The sequence below is a fragment of the Fusarium tjaetaba genome, assembly GCF_013396195.1.
Source record: "Fusarium tjaetaba strain NRRL 66243 chromosome Unknown NRRL66243_c0000074, whole genome shotgun sequence".
NCBI classification, from domain to species: Eukaryota; Fungi; Ascomycota; class Sordariomycetes; order Hypocreales; family Nectriaceae; genus Fusarium; species Fusarium tjaetaba.
Window position 1 is genome coordinate 13,031 of NW_023501270.1, and position 25,845 is coordinate 38,875.

General features: G+C 49.2%; 12 protein-coding genes across 12 annotated transcripts; 8 read left to right on the top strand and 4 right to left on the bottom strand.

The window, feature by feature from the left end:
- Window positions 1-316: 316 nt before the first annotated feature.
- On the top strand, window positions 317-1,394 carry FTJAE_3914 (pectate lyase plyB; the record flags this gene model as incomplete). The annotated part of the gene is made up of 3 exons (XM_037350263.1): window positions 317-620; window positions 669-913; window positions 969-1,394. The coding sequence occupies 3 exons, from the start codon at window positions 317-319 to the stop codon at window positions 1,392-1,394; spliced, it is 975 nt and encodes a 324-aa protein (XP_037208959.1).
- Window positions 1,395-1,792: 398 nt separating this feature from the next.
- On the bottom strand, window positions 1,793-2,617 carry FTJAE_3915 (uncharacterized protein; the record flags this gene model as incomplete). The annotated part of the gene is made up of 2 exons (XM_037350264.1): window positions 1,793-2,162; window positions 2,211-2,617. 2 exons carry the CDS (start codon window positions 2,615-2,617, stop codon window positions 1,793-1,795), a joined length of 777 nt encoding a protein of 258 aa, XP_037208960.1.
- Window positions 2,618-3,256: 639 nt separating this feature from the next.
- FTJAE_3916 (class I alpha-mannosidase 1B) lies at window positions 3,257-5,041 on the top strand (the record flags this gene model as incomplete). The annotated part of the gene is made up of 4 exons (XM_037350265.1): window positions 3,257-3,522; window positions 3,572-3,753; window positions 3,806-4,396; window positions 4,449-5,041. 4 exons carry the CDS (start codon window positions 3,257-3,259, stop codon window positions 5,039-5,041), a joined length of 1,632 nt encoding a protein of 543 aa, XP_037208961.1.
- Window positions 5,042-6,142: 1,101 nt separating this feature from the next.
- Window positions 6,143-7,402, top strand: FTJAE_3917 (endo-1 4-beta-xylanase; the record flags this gene model as incomplete). The annotated part of the gene is made up of 1 exon (XM_037350266.1): window positions 6,143-7,402. The coding sequence occupies one exon, from the start codon at window positions 6,143-6,145 to the stop codon at window positions 7,400-7,402; it is 1,260 nt and encodes a 419-aa protein (XP_037208962.1).
- A 570-nt stretch (window positions 7,403-7,972) lies between these two features.
- FTJAE_3918 (beta-galactosidase) lies at window positions 7,973-11,321 on the top strand (the record flags this gene model as incomplete). The annotated part of the gene is made up of 8 exons (XM_037350267.1): window positions 7,973-8,472; window positions 8,520-8,766; window positions 8,813-8,845; window positions 8,894-8,989; window positions 9,037-9,171; window positions 9,223-9,291; window positions 9,345-9,936; window positions 9,985-11,321. 8 exons carry the CDS (start codon window positions 7,973-7,975, stop codon window positions 11,319-11,321), a joined length of 3,009 nt encoding a protein of 1,002 aa, XP_037208963.1.
- A 774-nt stretch (window positions 11,322-12,095) lies between these two features.
- FTJAE_3919 (uncharacterized protein) lies at window positions 12,096-13,439 on the top strand (the record flags this gene model as incomplete). Its single annotated transcript, XM_037350268.1, has 1 exon — window positions 12,096-13,439. The coding sequence occupies one exon, from the start codon at window positions 12,096-12,098 to the stop codon at window positions 13,437-13,439; it is 1,344 nt and encodes a 447-aa protein (XP_037208964.1).
- Window positions 13,440-13,658: 219 nt separating this feature from the next.
- On the bottom strand, window positions 13,659-14,666 carry FTJAE_3920 (Cut9-interacting scn1; the record flags this gene model as incomplete). Its single annotated transcript, XM_037350270.1, has 1 exon — window positions 13,659-14,666. The coding sequence occupies one exon, from the start codon at window positions 14,664-14,666 to the stop codon at window positions 13,659-13,661; it is 1,008 nt and encodes a 335-aa protein (XP_037208965.1).
- Window positions 14,667-15,700: 1,034 nt separating this feature from the next.
- On the top strand, window positions 15,701-16,786 carry FTJAE_3921 (homoserine o-acetyltransferase; the record flags this gene model as incomplete). Its single annotated transcript, XM_037350271.1, has 1 exon — window positions 15,701-16,786. One exon carries the CDS (start codon window positions 15,701-15,703, stop codon window positions 16,784-16,786), a length of 1,086 nt encoding a protein of 361 aa, XP_037208966.1.
- A 341-nt stretch (window positions 16,787-17,127) lies between these two features.
- On the top strand, window positions 17,128-17,526 carry FTJAE_3922 (uncharacterized protein; the record flags this gene model as incomplete). Its single annotated transcript, XM_037350272.1, has 2 exons — window positions 17,128-17,185; window positions 17,240-17,526. The coding sequence occupies 2 exons, from the start codon at window positions 17,128-17,130 to the stop codon at window positions 17,524-17,526; spliced, it is 345 nt and encodes a 114-aa protein (XP_037208967.1).
- A 127-nt stretch (window positions 17,527-17,653) lies between these two features.
- On the bottom strand, window positions 17,654-18,511 carry FTJAE_3923 (s-adenosyl-l-methionine-dependent methyltransferase; the record flags this gene model as incomplete). The annotated part of the gene is made up of 1 exon (XM_037350273.1): window positions 17,654-18,511. One exon carries the CDS (start codon window positions 18,509-18,511, stop codon window positions 17,654-17,656), a length of 858 nt encoding a protein of 285 aa, XP_037208968.1.
- A 2,491-nt stretch (window positions 18,512-21,002) lies between these two features.
- On the top strand, window positions 21,003-23,344 carry FTJAE_3924 (sugar transporter; the record flags this gene model as incomplete). The annotated part of the gene is made up of 9 exons (XM_037350274.1): window positions 21,003-21,137; window positions 21,281-21,663; window positions 21,724-22,361; window positions 22,408-22,565; window positions 22,614-22,708; window positions 22,757-22,890; window positions 22,939-22,998; window positions 23,050-23,142; window positions 23,193-23,344. The coding sequence occupies 9 exons, from the start codon at window positions 21,003-21,005 to the stop codon at window positions 23,342-23,344; spliced, it is 1,848 nt and encodes a 615-aa protein (XP_037208969.1).
- Window positions 23,345-23,994: 650 nt separating this feature from the next.
- On the bottom strand, window positions 23,995-25,631 carry FTJAE_3925 (allantoate permease; the record flags this gene model as incomplete). Its single annotated transcript, XM_037350275.1, has 2 exons — window positions 23,995-25,431; window positions 25,482-25,631. The coding sequence occupies 2 exons, from the start codon at window positions 25,629-25,631 to the stop codon at window positions 23,995-23,997; spliced, it is 1,587 nt and encodes a 528-aa protein (XP_037208970.1).
- Window positions 25,632-25,845: the final 214 nt, after the last annotated feature.

A 25,845-nucleotide genomic window follows, 5' to 3' on the forward strand; every position in this document is an offset into this window, starting at 1 on the left:
AATGTTTCACATACTTCCACAGTGTAAGGTTCTATACTCAAGAAGATAGACTATTACTCCAATAGACGCTGTGAGGCTCGTGATGCCATCTCCAGAAAGGGAAATTGAAGCCATAGACTCCGGGGTCCGAATGCTGAATTGGGGATTGGTGTCTTGCGTGCTACCAGTTGGAATAGTAGTACTGTAACTTGATGAGAGCGATGAACTTCTATAAAGACCTCGTGAAACTTCGCGATAATAATACCTAAATTGTTGAAACCATCAAGCTTTGGCTTTCTTCAACTGATCACCTCTGACTTACACAATCATCAGCATCATGAAGTTCACTTCAGCCATTACCACCCTCTTCGCCACCTTGGCACTCGCCTCTCCACTTGAGAGCCGCGATGCCCTCCTCAAGCGCCAAGCTGCGGAGCCTTGTACCGTCGGATACTGCACCCAGAACGGCGGTACCACTGGCGGTGCCAAGGGCTCGACTGTCACTGTGACCACAGTCGCCGCTCTCATTGAAGCTGCTAAGCGCACTGAGCCTCTGACCATTATCGTCTCTGGCAAGTTAACAGGCAGCGATAAAGTTCGGCCTGCATCTGATAAGACTATTATCGGTGCTGCTGGAAGCTGTAAGTCAACCCTCATGTTAATGGAGTAGTTTAGACTGATTATTGTAGCAATTACTGGTGTTGGCTTCTATGTTCGTCGCCAGAAGAACGTCATTCTTCGAAACCTCAAGATCGCCAAGGTTGATGCTTCCAACGGCGATGCTATTGGTATCGATGAGTCTACCAACGTGTGGGTTGACCACTGCGATTTGTCCGGTGACTTGAGTCTTGGAAAGGATGATCTTGATGGTCTTGTTGACATTTCCCATGGTGCTGATTGGATCACTGTCTCCAACACCTACTTCCACGATCACGTAAGTTAACTCTGCCTCCCAGCCAGACATCGTTGTTACTGACCCTCGACTTCAGTGGAAGGGCTCTCTGATCGGCCACTCCGATAGTAACGCCTCAGAGGACAAGGGCAAGCTCCACATCACCTACGCCAACAACTACTGGAAGAACGTCAGCAGCCGCCAGCCCCTCATCCGCTTCGCTACCGTGCACATCGTCAACAACTACTGGGACGGCATTCTTCTCTCTGGTGTCAACACCCGCATGGGCGCTCAAGTTCTCGTCCAGAGCTCTGCTTTCGCCAACTCTGTTGAGCGAGCTATTTTCTTTGCTGATTCCAAGGAGACTGGCTATGCTGTTGTTGAGGATGTTGATCTTGGTGGTTCGGTTAACTCTGCTCCTAAGGGTACTCTCACTTCTGCTTCGCTTCCTTACAAGGTTACGCTCTTGGGATCAGGAAAGGTTGCTTCTACTATTCCTGGTACCGCTGGTCAGAAGCTGTAAGAAGGGTTCGATTTGAGTGTGGTAGCTTAGCAGGATGCTCGGAGGTTGGCAACATTCTGGGCTTGGAAGGCGAAGACTGAGTAGCAGAACAAATTGAGTCTGATGGATATTTCTTTACCGTGTCTACGATCTCTACTGCGAGTGGCGCATGTGTCTCGACGGCCCATGGCAACTTCAAGTTTTGTAAAATATCCTACACACAGGATAGTGACAGAATATGTAAGATTAATGGCCATAAATATGTAAAGTGATTTCTGCCATGTCGAAGAATAATAGATACCATGGCAAGACCCCTTGGCAACCTACTCACACAGGATCGAGGCTCAACTTGGTTTTCTTGATACTTCCTATGAATGGGATGCCCAGGTCTTGCCATACTGATGGGATAGAGTAGTAGCTTAGCCAACAAGCTTAGGACCAATGTCATACAAGGAAACATCATCCAGACCAACAGACAAGGTAACCTTCTTTCCATTGCTGCACCGGAGCCTCATTGTAACAGTAACATCGTCATCAGATGGCGTGAAGTCGACGAAATACTGCTTGTATGTGCCCAGATTTTCAAAGTCAAGCAACCACTGAGCTATGCTCGAGCTCTCTTGCAGAACTTCAATGACGCAGACGGTGTTTGCGTCTTTAAGAGGCGCTGGAGTGTTGAAGACTGTGGCGTAGGCTGTGAGACGGTAGAGTCGCTCGGTGTCGAGACCGTTGACGGTTTGGTTCAGTTGATTGCCGCCGACGGCTTCGGAGTCATCCACATCGTATTGACTGCTTCTTGTTGGTGATGTCCTGGGATGGATCATGTGGGTGACTTACACGTATTTGTTGCCGGAGCGAGCTCGTTTAGAGTCATTCTTGATATCGCTGGTTCGAACACTCCAGTCAGTGTTGGGGCTATCCTCAAAGCCACCGTTCTGGATGTAATTGGTAGCCTCGGGGGCCTCAGTGGTCGTAGTCGCTGCTTCACTGGTAACCGCAGTAGTAACAGTAGTGAACCACGTAGTAGTAGTAGCAGTCTCCGATTCAGTGAAGGTAGTCGCGGAAGTAACGGCAGTCTCAGTCGCCGAGGTCTCAGTAGCAGTCGCAGAGTCAGTGCTCAAAGTCTCAACGCTCGTAGTCGCAGTCGCAGAGGGCAGACCAGTCGTAGTAGATCGATCCGGGCGGCACAGCGGACGAGCGCTAGCAACAGCGCCGAGAAAAGCGATGATAGAAATCCAACGCATCCTGAATATCAACGAGAGTAATGGTAGCGCTGTAGTATAAACGAGTGTACGAACGGCAAACGTTGAAGAGAGGAAGAAAGTTCTTCTCGAAAAGGAGACTACATTTTAAGAATTGGACCGGACTGGGCTTTAGCTCCGGCCTCCCACATGACGTGAGGCACATTACCTGCCAAGACAATAAATAATCGACAAATGTAAACATTTTGGCGAAGGGTACCTTGCAGACGAAACAATAGTTTAGTGACTCTAGCCTGAAAGATCTTAAGAACAAGTCATCTTCGGCTAGCGCATCGTTGGTCAAGCTGTCATTTGCTGCAGTGGTCAGCTAAAATCGATAGTTTCAATAAATTTCCAGGGGACAGCTCAGCGCTAAGGACCTTATTGATGGCGCTTGACCAATTTTAGGGCCTCAGGTGCGGCGCTGACGGAGGCTTTGATAAGGATCAGCCCCTAAGCTGAAAATTGGGACGATAACCGATAAGATTCATTCAGGGGAAATCTCCAGCTTTTCTACCAACGCTGACACCGGCCTGGCGATCAATTGAGTGGTTCAATTTCCATTTCGCTCTTTTATCCTCTCTTCTTACCTTTGCTTCTCGTCTCTATCCACACTTGGGTTCGCGCTGGTGGTGGACAAGAATGCAGAGATCTGTCCAGAAACTCATCGTTTGGCTGGGCGCCATCTTCGTCGCATACCATGTCTTCTCACTTTTCTTCTCAGGACGTGCCTCGCGAAATGGCTACTCAAAGGCAGCTTCACAGGAGTCATCCGCTAAGCTAAAAGGTGACCCGCAAAGAGCCGCAAGAATTGTCGAGGCGTTTCGGTTTTCGTGGGATAAGTACGAGCAATTTGCTGCGCCTCATGATACGTTATTGCCGATCAGCAAGACATATGAGGATGATCGGTAAGTTCACGAACCTTGATTAGTATTTCAAGTTATTGACTTGTGATAGAAATGGCTGGGGAGCGACAGCAGTTGATGGCTTGAGCACGGCTATCATCATGGAGGACGCAGAGATCGTGGATAAGATCCTACGACAGATCATGCTCACAGATTTCACTGCAACTATTGTACCTGATCAACCGATCTCACTTTTCGAAACGACTATTCGCTATCTTGGGGGTCTTTTATCCGGTATGCATCCAGAAAGCTTGCGACCTGATGATCCTACTGACCCTGCCTCTAGCTTATGACCTGCTGTCTGGGTCATATAAGCATCTGGCCACGGACATCTATCTAAGGAACAACTTGCTTAAAACAGCTGTTATCCTCGCCGACAGACTCAGCATTGCATTTGATACGCCGTCCGGTATTCCAGACGATGAGATCATTTTTAATCCTACGCTCCGCCGCTTCGGCAACATTGACAACTCTATCACCTGCTTTGGCACACTTGTTCTCGAATGGACTCGATTAAGTGATTTGACTGGCAACCAGACCTATGCGAAGCTTGCGCAGAGAGCCCAGGATCATTTAATTCATCCCAAGACGAAGCAAAGTTTTACACTTCCAGGTCTCATCGGAACATATGTCAAGCTCAAGGATGGATATTTTGGAGACTACCAAGCTGGCTGGGGCGGTGGCTCCGATAGCTACTACGAGTATCTTATCAAGATGTATGCATACGATCCAGTCGCTTTTGCTGAGTATGGAGAGAGCTGGATCAAGGCAGCTGAGTCGTCGATGCTGTATCTGGCTTCTTCACCGTCGACTAGGCCCGACCTGACGTTCCTGGGGGAGATGCGCGGTGATACCATGATTCCCATCTCTAGTCACTGTAAGCTACTTGCATCACTGATTTGACTGCAAGGATATGCTAACCTCAACAGTGGCAAGCGTTTGCGGCGGCTCGCTGATCCTGGGCGGGCTTCTTCTGCAGAACCAAACCTTTGTTGACTTTGGCGTCAAACTCTCAGAGTCATACTATGAAGTCTACCGTCAAAGTCCAAGCGGTATCGGTCCCGAGCTCTTTCGCTGGGTCGATGACGGTCGCCAACCCCTCGCAAAAGCATCATCCAAACGTCTCCCCGCTCCAAAATGGCAATCCTTTTACGAGAAGAGCGGATACTACCATACCAACGCCGAATACATCCTCCGCCCTGAAACCATCGAAAGTCTGTACTACGCCTATCGCGCTACTGGAGATCGCAAGTACCAGGAGTGGGCTTGGGAGGCGTTCGAGGCTTTGAATAGAATGTGTAAGGTTGAGGGAGGATATACGGGCTTGAAGAGTGTTATGAAGACAAAGGATGATAAGACGAGGAAGTTTGTGGATAAGATGGAGAGCTTTTGGTTGGCGGAGACACTGAAGTATTTGTATTTGATGTTTGCGGAGGATTCGGAGTTGCAGGTTAGGAGTGATGGGAAGATGAAGTATGTGCTTAACACGGAGGCTCATCCACTGCTTGTGCGAGGCAAGTAGTTCCTCGCTTGAGAAAGAAAAGAAGAATGACTGGTAATTCAATCTCAAAGCCGGCCAATGGACATCTCTATTCGACCAGATTGAAATCTTACCATCTAATTAATGCAACTCAGCTTATCAAAAACAGCACTGATAAGAAGCTTGGTATTGATAGAACCTCTCGGTATCTTTTTGAACATCTAGTATTATCTTATGAGCAAAAGCATTATATAAAAGTGACAAAGCGATCTCATGGACGAAACTCTTGAAAATCTTTCGTGTCAATTTGACATACCCTACAGTTTCGCGTATAGCAGCACCGACGACCATATGTGGAAGCTACCAACAAGCAGATCAACCTAAGGAAAAATTCTTCAGAATGTGAACTCGAAGCTCATTAGCATCTTGAAGTTTACCGGAGGTCGCTGCTTGACCGGCGCATTCGCTTTTGACAAGACCGGCACCGGTATCCCCGCGAGTTGAGTAACGCGCCTCTGAGCTAAAGATCTTTACGCGCCATCACACCCATCAATTATGCATATCGCTATGCATACGTACACAAAACCCTACCCCGAAAAACACCATCCCCAGCATTACACATGGCGCATCTGGGGTAAACCGCTCAACTCCCGAGGTCCCCAATCCACTGCCAAAAACAATCGACCACCTTACTTATCCAGTAATGATCACCAGCGCACATGATGCTTCGTATTGTGAACCAGATAATCTCTTCTCCACTACATTTTTTGCGCGCGAATAAAAGCACGGCGTTTATGCGGAGTATAACCTAAATTCATGGTGCGTGCAACGAAATATCTGCAGGGGTCGGTTTGCTACCCCAGAAGGGATGAAAAGGGACGATCCGGGGTAATAACTACCGAATGACGTCGCAAAGAAAAGTTGTGAATGACTTGCCAAGTGACAGAATGGGAATGATTGATGAGAGGTCCGTGGACTAATTCAGGTATTCGAGGACATCGTGGAGATCGTGAGGGAGCCAAGATTGTTTAGTCTGGAAAGATTTGCGGTGTATTTAAAGGACGACGGTATCACGAACATTGCTCTCAGTAAACATCCTTACGGCTCACCCATCTCTACACAGGGCCATCGCCATTCTTCACCATGTTTCCCCGTCTTCAATCCCTCTCCCTAGCCCTCCTCTCCCTCGCCACAGGCATCCACTCCCACGAAGCCCTCACCTCCCTCAACGTCCGCAACCTCGAAGACATCCGCAGCCACATCACCCTCCCCTCCACCTCAAACGGCCACCCCATCACCTGGCGCAGCAGCGATCCCTCCATCATCAGCCACGATGGTCTCGTCAAGCGTCAACCCACCACCTCAGACGTTCTCCTCGTCGCGTCCCTCGAAGTAGACGGCCAACTGCACGAGCGCGAGTTCAACGCTTCTGTTCGTCAGGCCGTTCAACAAGATCCGTATGAGGCGTATGCTTTTTCGTACTTTACGGGTAATTCGAAGCAGGGGGAGAATATCTACTTTGCGGCTAGTAAAGGGAATAATGCACTGGATTGGCAGGAGCTTAATGGCGGACAGCCTGTTATCACGTCGAAGTTGGGTACGAAGGGGTTGAGAGATCCTTTTGTTATTCGATCTGTTGAGGGGGATAAATTCTTTATGATTGCGACGGATTTGTCGATTGGAAGTGGAACTTCTTGGGGCGATGCAGTCCGCAAGGGAAGTTTGTATCTTGAGATCTGGGAGTCTGATGATCTTGTTACGTGGTCTGCGCAGCGACACGTCAAGGTTTCTCCCGATAACGCTGGAAATACCTGGGCGCCTGAGGCGTTCTGGGACGATGAGAAGCAGTCATACGTTGTTTTCTGGGCCTCGTCACTGTACAACACTGCTGATCACTCTGACAACTCTTACCACCGCATGCTCTACTCTCTCACCCGCGACTTCGTCACCTTCTCCAAGGCTGAGATCTGGCAGGACAGCAAGACCTCTCGTATCGACACCACCGTTCTCAAGTCCGGTAACTCATTCTACCGCTTCACAAAGGACGAAGCATCAGCCAGCGGCTGCACAGACATCATCCAAGAGAAGTCCTCCAAATTTCTCGCCCCCGTTGACGGATGGACTGTTCAAGCTACATGCATTGGCAAGAACGCTGGTCTCCAGGCTGTTGAGGGTCCTACTGCTTTCAAGGGTAATGCTGGTGATACCAATGGCGAGAAGTTCTATCTTTTTGTAGATGAGTATGGTGGTAAGGGTTATGTTCCCCTTGAGACTACCGATTTGGATAAGCCGAATTGGAAGGTTTCGGCGAGCTATAAGCTTCCTACGAGCCCGAGACATGGAACAGTTATTCCTATTACTAAGAAGGAGCATGAGAAGCTGATGAGTGCTTTTGGTGCGTAATTGGATGATAGCCGACAGGGAGAGATAAGATAGAAAGTCCATACTATTTCGAAATTGTAGCTCATATGAGTCTAACTGACTTTGCGGACCGGCTTCCCCGATAGTACATCATGCTTCCCACCTTGATCATCCACCGGCGCTAACTACTTACTCCACGGATGCAAAGGAACCATCCGATGATCACCCCAATCGCATCATAATACCCCTCATTCATGAACCCGCGTACAGCAATAGGTAGTAATTCATGGGGTAAATAGCCCATGCCAAGGCTCCCGCAGATCACTGTAAGAGCTCCAATCACAACCCCCAATTATCCTGCAAACCCCTCAATCATGCAACTCGCCATCACTATGAATAAATTACAAACTCCCGTGAGATGGCCCTGGCAGTCGGAGGATCATGACGGCATTTCACACGGAGATAATACATCTCCACCAATACGGATTGCAGGTGTTCGGCATATTCGGGAGGCCATCCGTCATGGGCAGATCGAAGCCTGTTTGCATTGATATATAAGATGTTGGGCTCTACAGAGATTATTATGAGGTATTGAGAGGGTATGCAGCAAGTATGAAGTTGTCAAACTTCTTTGTCGCAGCCCTTGCGGCTAACACTCATGCCCAGAATGTTCTCCCTCGCGGAACCCGTCCATCCAACATCCTCGACTCCCGAGCCCTTCTGCAAGACATAGTAACATTCGACGAGCACTCGCTCTTCATCCACGGCGAGCGTGTGACAATCTTCTCCGCCGAAATCCATCCGTTCCGTCTCCCCGTCGCAACACTCTACCCCGATCTCTTCCAAAAGGTCAAAGCCATGGGCTTCAACATGGTTTCGTTCTACGTCGACTGGGCACTTCTTGAAGGAAAGCCCGGAGAGTTTAGATCACAGGGTGCGTTAGATTTACAAACGTTTATTGATGCGGCGCATGAGGCGGGGATTTATCTCCTTGCGAGACCGGGGCCGTATATCAATGCTGAGGTTTCGGGGGGTGGATTCCCGGGATGGTTGCAGAGGGTGAAGGGTTTTTTGAGGACAAATGCTACGGATTATTTGGAGGCGACAGATAAGTAAGTGACTCGATATCCAATGGAGACTCGGTACTGACACTGTCTAGCTATGTTGCTCATGTCGCCAAGATCATCGCAAAAGCTCAAATCACCAATGGTGGACCAGTGATTCTGTACCAGCCGGAGAATGAGTACAGCACTGCGCAGGGAACGCCCTTCCCGAATCATGATTACTTGAAATATGTCAACGATCAGGTTCGCAAGGCTGGAGTTGTTGTGCCGCTTATCAACAATGATGCTTGGCAAGGAGGTACTGGAGCTCCTGGAACGGGACCTGGCGCCGTCGACATTTATGTAAGTTTGCACGAGGACCTGCGCCAATATGTGCTAACCTTGGCAGGGGCATGATGGATATCCAGTTGGTTTTGACTGCGTGAGTCTGTAAATCACCCACAATGACAAGGGAGCTGACCAATTGTAGGCAAACCCATACACCTGGCCCAAGGATGGTCTTCCGACCACGTGGCACGTGGAGCATGAGAAGATTAGTCCCAACACTCCATACTCAATCATTGAGGTTAGTCAAAAGTACTAGTGTAATAGATGGCAACTGACAGGTTGTAGTTCCAGGGCGGAGGCTTTGATCCACCTGGTGGCGGTGGCTTCGACAACTGCTATGAGCTCACCAACCATGAGTTCGCTCGCATCTTCTACAAGAACAACCTCGCCGCCGGTGTCACCATCTTCAATATCTACATGGTAAGTCATATATACGCATTCAGTTGACCGTGGTCATGACTAACAGTTCAGACCTGGGGCGGCACGAACTGGGGTAACCTTGGCCACTCTGATGGCTATACCTCCTACGACTATGGAGCAGTAGGTTCCCCCCCTCACAATAATACCAGAGTGCTGAACGGATACTCTTCAAGGCTATCAAGGAAGACCGGACGATCACCCGCGAGAAATACTCCGAGATAAAACTCCAGGGCCAGTTCCTCCGCGTCTCACCAAACTACGCCATCGCAGAGGCAAGCAACTTCACAACCACAAAGTACACCGACAACAAGAACATCGCCGTTACAGCACTCACCACCAAGAAAGGCGATGCATTCTACGTCGTTCGCCATGCAGACTATCGCTCCACAGGCTCAGCATCTTATAAACTCAAAGTCAAGACATCAGCTGGAACTTTGACAATTCCTCAACTCGGCGGATCTTTGTCACTGCATAGACGAGATTCAAAGATTCATGTTGTGGATTATCCTGTGGGCAAGTATAAGTTGTTGTATAGCACTGCTGAAGTGTTTACGTGGAAGAAATTTGGGGATAAAACTGTTCTTGTGCTTTATGGTGGTGCGGATGAAGTTCATGAGGTTGCTGTCAAGGGACAGACGAACATCAAGGTTATCGAGGGTGATGGTGTCAAGATTGAGAAGAAGAATGGCGCCGGGGTGTTTCAGTTCAAGACTAGCACGAAGCGTCGTGTTGTGCAGGCTGGATCTCTTTACATCTACCTCTTAGGTAAGCCTCTAACATCATGCTGCTGGGTACGGAGACTAACATGGCTAGATCGCAATGCTGCGTACAAGTACTGGGTGCCTACTATGCCAAGTAAGAAGAGTGGGGAGTACGGATCCTCTGTTATGAATCCCGACGCCGTCATTATCAACGGGCCATACCTTGTTCGATCTGCTGCCGTCGACGGCTCCAAGCTTTCCGTGCAGGCAGACTTTAACATCACCACACCAGTCGAAATCATCGGTGCACCAAAGGGAACCTCTCGCCTGACCATCAACGGCAAGGACACGCCGTTCACAAAGTCTAAGCTTGGGAACTGGCTCGTCAACCCAGAAATCAAGCTTCCCTCGGTCAAAGTGCCAGATCTCAAGTCATTGGACTGGCACTACATCGATGGCCTCCCCGAAGTGAAGAAGGACTATGACGACTCGAAGTGGCGCACCGCAGATATCAAGAAGACGTTCAACTCAAAGTGGCCTCTCAACAACTCCGTTTCCCTGTACTCCGGCGACTACGGCTTTCACGCCGGTGCCCTAATCTTCCGAGGCCACTTCACAGCATCCGGATCAGAATCCAAGCTCAAACTCTGGACATTCGGCGGTCGCGCTTACGGCAGCTCAGTCTGGCTCGACGACAAGTTCGTCGGATCCGTCACAGGCGGGGGCAACAACAACAATGACACATCAACATACAAACTCCCCAAGACCTCAAAGGGCAAGAAGCATGTGATTACAGTCATCGTAGACAACATGGGCCTGAACGGAAACTGGGTCCCTGGCGTCGATGAGACAAAGCAGCCCCGTGGAATTCTCGACTGGCACATTACTTCAGACTCTGGAAAGGAGACAAAGGTGTCAAAGTGGAAAATCACGGGTAACCTCGGTGGGGAGAATTACAAGGACAAGTTCCGTGGTCCTCTTAACGAAGGCGGCTTTTTCTTCGAGCGCCAAGGCTATCATCTCCCATCCCCTCCACTAACATCCTTCAAACCGGGCTCCCCCTTCAAAGGCCTTTCCAAGCCCGGCGTGTCATTCTTTACAGCCAAATTGCCCCTCAACCTCCCTTCGTCAACACACGATGTTCCTCTATCATTCACCTTCAAGAACAACACTTCCAGCACAGGTGCATACCGCGCTATTCTCTACGTAAACGGTTTCCAGTACGGAAAATACGTCGCCAACGTAGGACCCCAGACAACCTTCCCCGTACCGGAGGGGATTCTGAACTACAAGGGTAATAACTGGATCGGCATCGCACTCTGGGCGTTAAAGAAGAGCGCTAACGTCGATGGGCTGACCTTGACAGCTGGTGTGCCTGTTCAAACCGGTCGAAAGCCTGTGAAGGTTGTCGAGGGGCCCAAGTATTCTAAACGCCAGGATGCTTATTAGTGAGAGGTGAGAGGTGCAACGTTTCAATTGGTGGCGCCGTATAAGGTTTTGCTATATTTAGTGCTGGTGTCTAGTGGTTGGTTCGGCCCTACGGTATCTTCCGTGGGAACCAATTGAGGCTGCTCTTAACCCCTTGGAGACGGGAGTGATTTGCGTGCCTTGCTGAGAAGGAAATTCGCCAAGGCTTGCGTGGCCTTCGGCTTGGAGATGCCGTGATCTCCACTGTGCCAAGTGATGATTTCCTCTCTGATGCTCTGTTTCTTCACCCATTTTTAGTCTCAACGATATCTTAACAAGCTCAGTAGATAGCATTTACTCAATACTGTCTCTTTTATATGAGTCTTTTAACTTGAATGTCATTGTAGGGCTATCCTTCAGTGAACAGGGTTGCTGCGCCTCGCGGGATGATCGAATCGTGGATACCCCAAGCTTCGGCTGCAACGGCCCTCAGAGTGGAGCCCGGCAGCGACTAAGCGCTCGGAAGGCCCGAGCATCTGTCACTCTACGTACGTAACGTCTCCTAAATTAAGAAGCCACTTTCTTGCTTTCTTTTTTCTTCCCTTTTATTATCTCTCTTTGTTCTGCCAAGGGAGAACTTTGCAGTGACTCACCGTTGTAATGATCTTTTCTTGTTGTCTTGCGTTTCTTGGCTTTCCATGTGATACCTCCGTGCTCTGTATATAACCAGCTTCTCAAGCTTCATTCGTAAGTTTTTACTCCAGGCATTATGTGAACGTTCTTAACAGGCGAAGAGTCTTTCTTAGATCTCTCACGATGGACGCACCGATTATGATGAAGCAGTACGGCACTGCTCCAAAGCCAGCCCTGCCTCACGATCTTCCCCCAACCGAGCTATCCGTTCCAGGCCCCGACTCAGTCACCCTCGCCAAACAGCGCTCCCAATGGTCGTGCATCGACGACAACCGCCTCCGAAACAATCTCTTCGCCGCCGTCGGTTTTCTCGAACTCGCAAACGCAGGCGACTTTGCCGCCAACGTATGGAACGACGTCCCCGTCCCCATCTATGCCATAGTCTTCATGGCAATCGGCGGAACATCAGCCTTCGTCCTCTCAATCTGCGCGTTTTTCGATTCACGAAAGGCTTGGAGCAATATCAAGTTCTTGCGACAGCAGAAGCAATACCTTGAGACGGAGAAGGAGAATCTACCCGCAGTAGTGGACTCGAGAGGTCTTGATGTTTTTATCGAGATCACGACAAGGGAGTTACGAATTGAGATTATTAATCGTTGGGCGATGGACTTGTTGATGGGAGGGGGAGCGATGCTGATCAGCATTGGTACATACATGGCTATTGGCGGTGCAAACAGAAAGGTCTGGCATGCGAGTAACATCCTCTCCGGATATCTCGGCAACGCTCCCATCGCGCTATTCGGTCTCATCAGTGCGATTTGGGCTTCCATGGTTGTCTCAAAAATGCGATCGCACGTCTCAGTCGCAAAGAAAGAACTCCAAGGCTCAACATCACTTCCGCTTTTGAAGCAGAGGTGTTTCAGCGTCCAGCTCTTCTTCATCCTCAACGGTATCGCGAATGTTCTTGGCGGAGTTGGTTCCATGATCACGGCTGAGCGATGGTGGGGTTATTGTATACTCATTCCCGTCATTGTCACTTCGATCTTTTGCAACGTTTGGTGGCGACATAGAGTTGGATATGATCGACCTTGCATTTCTGCTATACCGCCGTTGACGGTTGATAACATCACTGAGGCACTTGAGTCTACTAGTCAACTACGACATACCATTCAAGACGGCGCTGGCGTCGATCTTGATCAGATCTTTGGAGAGGAGGTCACGCTGCAGGATGTCTTGGAGTTGTTTGTCAAGCATGACCTATTCGAGCAGTTCAGTCTGCGATTAGTTGCCAACAAAAAGATTGGCCACTTATTCGTCAAGGCACAGGAACTTCGAGTACAAGTTAGTGTTGCTAGCATCCTAGATTTACCGGAGGAACATTATCCTCTTATTTTGGCTGCAGCGTTGAGGTTCTTGAAGAAGCAAGGACCTAGACACTTGTTGCACCGAGAAAGGTTTCTGATTGAGGTTTTGGGAACATACCTGAACCAGGAGAAGAAGAGCCAGACAGTGGATGTTGAGAAGTGATGGACTAAATTTGTATTTTTTGTACTTTCCTTTTCGATTCTTTAACAGTGCGTCGTGGATTCGATGGCATAGGCTTTCCTGGCGGGACTTGCAGGTCAAGCTGGACTTTTAGAACTTTCATAATTTTCAATTGACGCTTTTACAATGATTCTTAACAGGTGTTCTCATAGCAATACAGGCCTCGCTTTTGCTGACGTTAAATGTCAATGCCATCGTGCATCAACCGAATACAAACTCCCGATAATTCTCCGCAATCTTCCCAACACCTTCTTCCAAAGCCCATGCCTTAACTTCACAAATGGCCCGGTACATCTCCTCAAGTTCACTATCCATCCTCTCACCAGCTGTATGGAGATCGCTCTCGACCAGTATCCGATTATCCGGCACTATCCTTATCGCATCTTCCGCCTTTTTCCTCTCTTCATCCGATCTCATATTATTCGTCTTTGAGAATGAGAAGAAGATCTTAGCTGGAATGGATGGCTTGAGATATTGTTTGACAGCGTCGGATTTACCGCTGAAGGAGTGGAGGCAGATTCGTGGAGGGTAGGGTTGTCGAGCGTCTCCTGCCCGTTGCTCAGCTTGTCCCTCCCTCTTCTCTTTGTCTCTTGAGCGGCGGCCTTTCAGCTCATGACCCTTCCAAGACTCTGTCAACGCATTGTAAAGAATCCCATGGACTTGCACGCCATGAACACTAACGGGTCTTCCAAACTCCCCTGCTAGCCTGAGATGCGCCATGAACACAGTCTTTTGATGAACAATATTAATGCGATGCTGACTGAGTGGTCTTCTCTGACGACCTCCAGGTGTCCGATCAGGATCAGGCTCTGGTCTGGGATCCGTCCACTGAATAGGCAATCGGAAGGGTTTATCAAGACCAATCTCTCCGACCATGGCATACGGGTCTTCGATCAACCGTGCTCTAGTCTCAGCGATGAAAGTCGAGAGTGCAATTGGTACTGGGAGATCGCGCCAGAAAGCTAGATCCGTTGGAGCTGGTGAGAGTACTGCCCTGTAGTGTTGCGCCTTCGCAGCCTCGACGTCTTCGGATGGCACGTACGTCGGAGTCTCTAGTGAATCGTCAAATAGTTCGTGGGAGAACCACGGATGTCTTCCGTAACCTGCGATGACGGTCGTTATGTTCTCGGCAAAGCACTGCGGGCCTTTTACTCCGTGTGTTTTGGCGATCGAGGTGATAAGAGGCTGATCTTCGGTTCGCGTTGCCATGATTGCTACGGCCCGAGATTTCATCTTTGGTAATTCCGATATCGAATTTACGCGTTCGCCAATGTGATTGTGAGCGTCGAAGACTCCTATATGCCAAGGAAATGGCTCTGCGTGGTCCGGCGTCGGCTCTGATGCCGCACCTTCTTGATGGTCGTGCATACACATTGTGACGGTTGTTCTGTTAACAACACTGATACTAAGTCTCCTTATTTTCGTATCTAGTTGACTACACCAGGAACTCCCCACATAAAGGATATTATAAGGCCAAGCGTGATGACTCATGCTGGAAATGAGTCATCTTGCCCGTCAGCATATAGACATGATGGTGGATCAAGGTTGAGATCAGCTTTGCACAGCCTCATGTTACATTACACTTGCATTGGCCAAGAGATAGAGACAGAACAAGACTTTTATGAAACTACTTCGTATCATAAACAAATAATGAGCCAAAGGCGCCCTCCTGAGCCTCTGCCCAGATCCGCAGCCAGATCTTTTGGTGCTTACGTCACATGATCTCACGACGTCAGCCTGCTCAGCCATCATCATGATTCTGCACCGACGGACTTCGCATTCAATTCCCGGCCCTATGGACTTGGCGAAGTATTCCTAACGCCTTTAGTGGACAGAGGGCTATGGAATGCAAGATTGAGGTCTCACAGCCATTGCAAGTTCGCATTCGGGTCACTCAATCCTTTCTGGCTGTCTTCATGCGGGAGACCTCAAGTCCATTCTCACAGTCCGTCTTAACGTTGAACACTGCTATGACCTACTCTGCTGTATCGTTGTGTACTCGCGAACTTGGGCATTGTGACCCCTAGGCTCGCTTTCGCTTATGTCTCATTCATCATCATGCGCAGAATGAGTGCCAACTTCAATCGTACCTATGATGTTCAGTGTATAAGCTTTATAAGGTCCTCGTAGTTGGAACCATCTATTCAATCCTCATCTCATCAGTAGTACTCAAGCTTCAAATCCCGACAACAATAACTTGTATCCTGACATCTTGTCTCATCAGCATCACTGCCACCGCGACCATGAAATCTTGGACCAGAGCAATTCTCTCTCTGGGACTCTTCTCAACCGTCATAGGCGCGAAGCCATCGTGGCCAAATCCCACTAGCGGAAGCTTCACCATAGAAGACTTCGCCTTTGACTCTGGCGAGATCGTCGACTCCCTCAACATCAGCTATCAGACCCTCGGCAAGCTCAAAGTCAATCCGGACGGATCCAACAACGCAGTTGTTCTCCTTCATGGTACTACCGGCTCCAGCGCTCAGTTCCTTGTCGAAGAGTTCGCTGGTGCTCTCTTCAACCCAGGCCAACCTCTCGACGCCAATGAGTACTTCATCATCATGCGCGATGCGATCGGCCACGGCAACTCAAGCAAGCCTAGCAACACCGGTCTTCGCGCCTCGTTTCCGAAGTATCAGTATCCCGACATGATCCGCGCCGACCATGCTCTCTTAACTGAGCACTTCAAACTCAACCGATCCCGTCTGACACTTGGTGTCTCCATGGGCGGCATGCATACTTGGATGATGGGTGGAGAGTATCCGGGTTTTTCGGATGCTTTGATGCCTATCTCTTCCTCTCCAGTTGAGATAGCCGGACATAATCGTCTTTTTCGGAAGTTCATCACTGAGCTTGTCACCATTGATCCAGCGTGGAAAAACGGTAATTATGAGAAGCAGCCAGCTGCTGGCCTTGGTGGTGCACTGATGATTCAGCTTGTGCTGCTTTCATCACCTTCATACTGGCAGCGAGCATTCCCGACCCGTGAAGCCATAGATAAGTATGTTGATGAACAGATCATTCCTCGGCTTGAAGACTTCGATGCCAATGATCAACTCTATGCTTGGAACGCATCTCAAACCTATAATTCCAAAGCTGGTCTTAAGAATATTCGGGTTCCTTTGACTGCCGTTAATACTGCGGATGACTTGCTGAACCCAATCGAACTCGGATTCTTGGAGGATGGTGTCACGAACGACATGACGCCTGGATATGGCCGTGCAGTCACCGTTCCCGCAAGCAACGAGACTACTGGCCACGATAGCTACATCATGGCTGACCTTTGGAAGAGCGAACTCGAGAAGCTTCTGGCCCGGTCGAGCTCGTAAGGAGTCTCGATGAACGTTGATCTGGTCACGGGACAATTGAAGGGAAGACCTCACGATGCAAGCGGCGCACAGTCGGAGCCGAACTCCTTATGAATTTGTACAGTATTAAATACGATAGCTCCATAATATCGATGCGTCAGTGGTTCGGCTTTTTGACGTCACGACGATGCGATTGACGAAAGTGCTGAGAATGAAATCATGACATCATGAGAGGACCTTGATAGCATCACTGCCATAAATACCATTTCTCTTCTCTATGTTTTATCTAAGCTCATTCCAACCTTTGCTATTACTCACCATAAGCAAAGACTCTAAGAAACCCCAAGTTGTCAAATTACAATATGTCTGATTCCAAGAAAGGCGGCGATCTCTTCGACATGGCCAAGGACGGCACATCCAGTTAGTCCCATCCCCTCGAATCGTATTCACTCACGATACTGATATGAGCTTCAGTTCCTGGCGATGCCGGCAAGCAAAACACAATCAAGTCCGTCCCGAACCCTCATCAGCGCGACGGTGAGGCCGCAGGCGGTCTCGGCTCATCCGACCTAGCTGGTGCAGCAGACAACGCTGTCCTTTCAGCTTCCGAAGGTCGAGAATTTGGGGTAGGTGAGGGAATCAGCGCAACGGGCCATGATATTCCCCAGTCTGTAACTGGAAAGCCTGGCGGTCGTGGGGGTACTCAAGGCAAGGAGGAGATCAGAAGAGACACGGGCGCTTTTGCGAATAGGGAGAATTAATTACATATAAAAGCTATTCTCAAAACTATCTTTGCCAGCGAGTGGCTCATCTAAATCGTTGTTGCTGCTTCTTTCCTAGTCGGACGACTGTAGTTGATCTGTCAGTGAAATCTTGGCTCCCCTTGACCTACTTGGTCGCAATGGCAACATGAGCCTGAAACATGATCTTATTCTTCCCCTCCTCAAGCTTCTCATACCCTTCTGTCTGAGTCAGCGCCTTCACGACTGCATCAACAGCTGCATCCCAGTTCTCCTCATCCGACTCAAGCCACCCCGCCTTCGAAGTCCCTCCAATAAAGCTCCATATCATTGTCGCAAAACGCTTAAGATCCCCGATAGTAACATGAACATCCTTCTGCATGAATTTCACCTTTTCTGGTTTGAAGCCCCCTTTGATGATAACATCCCGCGAAAAGTCTTTGTCTTCCCATTTATCTAGCCCTGCTCGGGGCAGAGGCGTGCCAGCCGGGCGAGTCTTTTTCGCTGCTGCATGAATCGCGGGAATAGTTGGCGTGTGCGCCCAAGAGTTGAGAATGGCAACGCCGCCGGGTTTCAAGGTACGGTGCATCTCTTTAATCGCGTCTACGCCGTCATTTTTAAGAACGAATAGCAGCGCATTGCCAATGCAGTGAGTGAACGTCTCATCTGGGAAATCGAGTTTCGATGCGTCCATCTTGAGAGCCTCGGCAGGCCATTTATTCGCAGCTATGTTTTGGCGGTATAACTCCAAGACGTCCTCGTTAATATCGGTGCCTTTTATGACAATATTGTCTTGCTTCAGACTCATGATGGCTTCGGTACCGGCTCCAAGCCCACAACCGACATCGTGAAAGATGACTTTGGAGTGACCGAAGGGCTCCGTCCAGGACAGAGATGCAGCAGCAAGACGTTCCATGGCATCACCGACGATCTCGCCGTAGAGCTCTGGTGTAGGCGTCAAGGCCTGCTTGGGCGAGAAAGTTTGGTCGGACTGTGGGGCATTCATGATGTGGCTGATGGGAGTAGTGACAAGTTCTGAGATAAATATGTTTCTATGGTCAGTAGATCCAAGTACATACGCTAGGTAGTGAAGCTTCTTATATATAACAATTTCCGATATGTCCGCGATGTATCCGCTTACGGCCTTGCAGAATCACATAAGTTTCCGATATCTAGGGATCTGAGTAAGCAATCCTGCTGCTTCATCTCCATAAGATGCACGGCTTGATCTTGACTGATGTAGTCTCGTCTCGTGTAAAGATAAGTAAGTTCCTTCCATATGAGCCCTAGCTTCAATTCATACATGCTCTATAAGCAGTACAAACATTATAAAGCATTCATAGTCTCCACTGCTCTGACAGAAGTGTTCATTTCAGAAGCGCACGGGAACCGAGTATATTACCAGTATCCCACCGACAAAGATAAGTTAGTCAATTAATTATATAGAAGAAAGACAGCTGAAGGCACCTTTCAAATTGCCGCGACAGTTATAAAAGTCTTCTTTATCCTTTATGTTCATCATGTAATGATTTAATGATGTTGTTTTTCAGTTACCTACCCTGTTGACGAGTTGTTCTGAAATGTCCCCTCTCTATAGGGAATTGAGGCCAGACACAGAAATATCTCCCAGACAAAAGCCGCACTTGACACTCATGATTCAATGAGGTCTAGTGCTCACGCGATTACCCCAGGTTCCCCTCATGTCGGACCTGGATTTTGCTCACGAGGATGTAAGCGCGAATAATAGCGAGAATATGACGTAGTGGAGACTCTGCCAAGCATGCGTGACAGATCAAACAACAATGAAAGGCGGGCGTAAAAGTGGCAGTATTCCCGGTGACGTCGTTTCTTTGACGATGCCCTCAGTTATTCCTCCAAGAAGTTACCGCGAAGGCGTTGTGTGATTGTCGGTGCGGCTGGAGGGTGCAGCCACTTTATACCCATAAGCTTAATTTAAGGTTACGGTGTAAAGGGTCTGATACAACTCGGCTGCCTGATCTTTTGACATGAGACAATGCAAGATCAAGTATTACAATAGTATATGTGGTATTGGTATCCTGGCGACGATCGTAAATGTCTGAGAGTATCGTGTTGATAATCTGGGGGTCATCGATCAGCGAGAATCCGGGGATGATGATCGTGGAGCATTGATGGAGTGTGTGTTTGTCCAATTAAGTGACCAAACACCAAAGAGTCAGATGACAGCCGCGATCAACGCCCGTTAATGAGCACTAATGAATTGAAATGTGTTGATCAAGCGTTATTCATTCCATCTCCGCATTCTAACAAACAATAGAACCAGTCTAAATCCCCGCCATCTCGACCAACGCTCTCCCTCTCATCAAGATCGGTCCCGAAGAAACGAATTGCACAAGCCAAGACCCAAACAAGTCCGATCGTTCCGTTTAGGCACCCTTATTCCACCGTCGCACCAACGCTCTCAAAACGGCAAAAACGAGCGTCGATGGTCTCATCCTCTTTGATTACAGTTTAGCGCCATGTCTCGGTGATGTTACACTGCACATATTGTAACCAAGAGCAAGTTTTTCTTCCCAACGGCAGATTGATCAAACTTTTTCATGCTACGAGCTTCTAGACTTGAGGGATATTTTCATTCTCAGATCATAAAGCAATAAATCCTTCTAAATGGGAGCACTAGCACGGAGTTCTGTATTTTTTATTTGGATGCCTGGAGGATAACTCCACTTGGAAGGGCAAGAATATGGATGCCTTGGCAAGTGTCTCCACTACGTCATATGTGCCGTTTATCCGATGACGTTTAGGCAGCCGAATTAATCGGTACGTATCGCCAAATATCCCCCCAGACCCCAAATTTCAAGGTGTTCAGCGGCTTTTTGCTAGCGCGTGGAGACATCGAGATGATTCGTTGCAGCGGAGAGAGCTTCTCCAATTTTTGTGAGGGATCTCCATGGGGAAAAAGAGGAGGTGAGCTTGAGATCGTTGCCGTTGATACTGCTCTCATACCAGACATTCAAGACATTGACAGTCCTCTTCGACATTGGCTTTAATTGTGATTTGAGATACGGATACTGTGCAAGATGGAATCACCCGTGGAATGGAAAGTTACCCTGTCAACTCCCGTGTTCAACATCGGAGCATTCAGTGTAGCCCCATACAAGAGAATAAAGACAAGAGCCCCCTGGTTCATTCCGAGACAATAACCTTAACGTTTCCACATTTTCTCAAATGCCATCTCCAAATTCTGGTGGTCAGATATATCCAAAGGTGCATGTGGTGGATACGCTTAAACGCCCGCCCACCATCCCTCCTCATCCTTAGACTGGCTCACAAGATGGGGATGAACCGGGGATGAGCGATGATCCTATCCAAACTCATCCGCCCCAGGTCTCACCCGCATTGCATTCAATTGCCAAGTTATTTAACACTACCCTTGGCCTCCCTGTCTTTTCTTTTCTTGGCTCCTCAGTCCTTCACACTTTCTTCCTTCATCTTTACCATCAAGACTCATTCTTACAATGGATAACAAGGAATTGGGCCCTGATGTCCCTGAGGCATCTCACAATGAGAAGAATGGTCTCGGCAATGTACCGCCTGCTACTACAGGTCGTCGTGGCTCGACTGCCTTGAACATCGTTGAGAATCCACTCAAGGTACGCTTGGCGATCTCTTGGCCCATCGCCGAGCCTTCTTAGCCAAATCGCCAAGAAGCTCGGCGATGACCCCAACTCAATTGATCTAATCACTTCAATTGATGTATACTTTCATCTTCAATCACTGACATTCATTTTTACAGCGTGTCACGCCTGAACAAGCAGCCCACGATGCGCGTGTCTTTGCCGAAACTCACGGCATGTCCGAACACGCAGAGCTCTTCTCCCGCGCCGCCCTCGTCGCCCGTGACCAAGAGCAGTTCAACATGGTCAAGGAGCTCAAGGAAGATGAGCGTCAGGCCCTCGAGTACGAGCGCGATCATAAATGGCACGGCCCAAAGATGCTCTGGTACTCTATCTCCCTGTGTGCCATTGGCGCTGCGACTCAGGGTTGGGATCAGACTGGTTCCAACGGTGCCAATTTGTCGTTTCCTCAGGAATTCGGGCTTGATGAGGAGAATAGTGTTCGTGATCAGTGGATTGTTGGACTGGTCAACTCGATTATTTTCTTGACTGCTGGTTTGATGTAAGTTCACTGACTACTATTCATACGCTTGAGTTTGGCTGGCAATGCTAATGAGGACAGTGGCGCTTTCATCGTTGATCCGCTGAACCACTACTTCGGTCGTCGCGGTGAAATCTTCATCACGGCATGCTGTCTCACCGCAACCCCCATCGCCTCCGGCTTCACCCACTCCTGGCAAGAGCTCTTCGCCGTGCGCTTCGTGATGGGCATCGGCATCGGCGCCAAAAACGCCACCGTCCCCATCTACTCGGCCGAGATGGCGCCCGCCCGCGTCCGCGGCGCCCTCGTCATGTTCTGGCAGCTCTGGGTCGTCGTCGGCATCTTCCTCGGCTTCTGCGCCAACGTCATCGTCAAGGACACCGGCAGGATCTCCTGGCGCCTGCAGCTCGGCTCTGCCTTCATCCCCTCGTTCCTCCTGGGAATTGGTATCTTCTTCTGCCCCGAGTCGCCCCGTTGGCTGATGAAGCATGGGAAGCATGCCAAGGGCTTTAGATCGATGCAGAGGCTCAGGGCGCATGATATCATTGCTGCCAGGGACTTTTACTACTCGTGGATTATCTATGAGGAGGAGTTGACTGTTGCGAGGGGTGCAGGTTATTTCCAGCGTTTGTGGGATTGCTTTGCTGTGCCTCGCATTAGGCGCGCGAACTATGGTGCTTCTACTGTCATGATTGCGCAGCAGATGTGCGGTATCAACAGTGAGTCGTACTATCTATTTGATGCTTCAATCACTAACAATCTCAGTCATTTCGTTCTACAGCTCCACCATCTTCCGAAACGCTGGCTACACTGCTGTTCAGGCCTTGTATGCTTCTCTTGGATACGGTGCTATTCAGGTCATTGCTACCATCCCCACCTTGTTCCTCATTGACACCAAGGGACGACGAACTCTTTGCCTTATCGTAAGTGAACAAGCTCCATTTTCCATCATACTTTCTAACATGATCTAGACCTTCCCCTTCATGTGTGTCTTCTTGTTGGCCGCCGGTCTTTCCCTCCTCAATCACAGCGGTAGCCGTGGCGCCCAGATTGGACCCGTTGTTCTGTAAGTCCCTTAATCCACTCATCGAAGGTTAACCTACTAACCCATCAGCTTCGTTTACCTCTTCACCATCGCCTACTCCCTCGGAGAAGGTCCTGTTGCTTTCCAATACTCTGCCGAAGTATTCCCCACCATTCAGCGTGAGCAGGGTATGGCCTGGGCTGTCTGCATCAACAACACCTTTGGTAAGTCTCCAGATCACTATTAATTGACCTTAACTAACACATCAAAAGCTGGTGTCCTCGGTCTTACATTCCCCCGAATGACCAATGCAATGACTCCAACCGGAGCCTGTACGTTCCCTCAGTTTCCCGTTTCGTTGGGTCTTAACTAACATAATCCAGTCGGTTTCTATGCCGGACTTAATCTGATTGCCTGGGGCATGATTTTCTGCTTCGTCCGTGAGACCAAGCAACTGACCCTCGAGGAACTTGACCGTAAGTCATCAAACCCTGGTTTCATCATGCCGTTGCTAATGATATAACAGAGGTCTTTTCTGTTCCCACCAAGCAGTTCATCTCTTACGAGACCCGCGTTTGGCTTCCATACTTCTTCAAGCGACACATCCTCCGCAAGAAGGGTGTTGTCAAGCCCCCGCCCATCATTGAGCGTGCTGAACTGACCTTCAACTCCGATTAAATGTGTCTATCAGTTCACCATGCAGTAACGTTGGGTCTGGATAGTTAGGTGCTGGAGCTGGAATTATATGTCTCATGACCGATGTTGGTTACTTGGCCAGCAGGTTTCACGATTAGTATTTTATGAGGTTCGTGGAGTATATAGTCGAATGGTATACCCTTAGTACATCTATTGTCTTTGATACGCCTTTATTCTTCTCTGGTGTTCATTTGCCTTGTTGCAAGTCGAACTATTCCCTAACCATGCGGTGCCAAGATAGCCTTAAGAGTAGTCAATCGTGACTTTATTGCTGCTCACGGCTTGGGTCCCGGACTGGTTAATGAGGCCAAAGCAACTTGAACGTAGCAGCTGAATTGGCGTACATTACACCCAGATACCCAAGCAGCAACCGAAGGCAAAGACTTTATAATGTAGACTTCGATGTAGGTCTAATCGTGAATGCATCTACACCGAGCGAATAGTCGAAGGCACATGGAATTCAAAGGTCACATACAATAGAATGCACTGCCAGAAAACCGCGAAGACGAGCTTATGTGGCCAGCAGATTCTTTTGTATTCATTGAGAGAAACATGAGTAGATCAACACATAAATTAACAACTAACACGCTATCTTGGTAACTATTATTTAACTGAATACTTCGCGCCAACACTCAGTAGACATAGACAAACTCATCGTTCTTGGAATCAGTAAGGTCCATGAAGGCATTCTGTCCCAGACCATCCTCATCATTGTCCTGGGGACTCGCTACATAGTGATGCTCCATACTCAAATCCCTAATCTTAGCAGGCTTACCATTCTTGACTCTCTTCCTCTCCTGCATCTTATTCAAGAACATAAGATTGACCAACTGCAATAGAATAACGCCAATTAAAGCACCAGTAATACCCATAGTCTTTGTAAGACCAGGCTTATAGTACGGCGCGTCCTTGGAGCTAAAGAGCAAAGGCCCGATGATGTTACCAGCTGAAACACCAATGTTGTACAGCGACATGATGACCGACTTCTTGGTGGTACCAGCGATGTTGGAGATCATCCAAGACACGATGAGGGGATTGCCACCGAAGAGGAAAGCGAGCATGTAGTATGCTGCGAGGAGAGGAGCGACGTGATCGCGGTTGAGTTGGTGAAGCATGACTGCTCCTGCGAGGACGGGGAGCATGACGGCGATGAGGAAGACGGACTTGACGCGGTATCGATGTGCGAGGTATGAGGCGGGGAAGATGACGAGGAGTTGCACGGCGCCGAAGGGAATGTTGAGAAGCGATGTAACGCCCTTATCGAAGCCGAAGCCACCAACGATGATAGGACCAAAGGTGTTGGTCACAGCAGCAGTGACATTGAGACACAAAGCCATGCTGATGAAGAGCCAAGTCTTGGGTTCAATGAGAGCCTCAAAGGCTTGCTTCCAGATAAAGTTGCGACTTCCAGTACCAGTCTGATTGGCACGCAGACGTTCTATAGTCTGCAGCTTCTCATGCTCGGTCAAGAAGCGCGCAGAAGGAATGTCGTTGTCAAGGACCCAGTACACAACTGGTGCAGTAAGAACGGTGATGAGGCCTGCAAAAAGGAACAGAATGCGCCACGATGCAAGCGAGCCGTTGATTTGACCCAGGCCAAACGAAAGCGCAGCAGCAAACATATTCGCAAGACCATTAGTTCCATACCAACAAGCAACCCGCATTGGCTGCTCAGCACGTCTATACCACTGCGACGTAATGACCGAAAACAGCGGCAAGCACGCAGCCTCAAACAAACCGAGCAAGAAACGCGTCGCAAGAAGGCCCTGGTAGGTAGTACAAGCGGCCATGCACGTCTGCGCAGCACCCCAGCCAAACACGAGACTAGCCATAAAAATACGATGGGGAATCTTGACCATCAGCCACGAGGAGAAGGGGAGCCAGACGAGTTGTGCGATGGGCGCCATGGAGGAGACCATGGAGTATTCGTTTCCGCTGAGGTTGGTGTCTTCGCGCATACCCCATACTGCGCCGTAGCCGAGGACGGATTTATCGAGGATTTGGAGGAAATACACCCAGACGAGGATGGAGAGGACGTGTTTGTCGGTCTTTCGGCGGAGGCGTTTATTCTAGATGAGAGTTAGTTGGTTGAAGCAGTAAAGGGAGACAGGCAACGCACGTCTTCTTCGGTGACTTCAATGTGCTGAGCACCAATCATCTGAGCGACAGCATCGCCATTCTGAGGATGAAGATCCGGCTTCGCGATCTGAGACTCAACATCTTCGGCGTGTTGTTGAGAGGGAGTATCGTCGCCCTTCAAATTAGACATTGTGCTGATGGAGTGATGAATGGATGAGGGATGCAGATCTCAAAGTGAGAAGAAACAACGACCTTCTTATCCTTTTAGCTACTTTCACCGGTCGACGGGAAGACCGTTAGTCTCAATGACATAGAGTTTAGAGGCTTGGTTCCCCCCACGCGAGTAGAAGCGAGTCTGGGGAAGAGCGAGAATCTGGGGGATTTGTGGACGGTAGCGGGGTTTG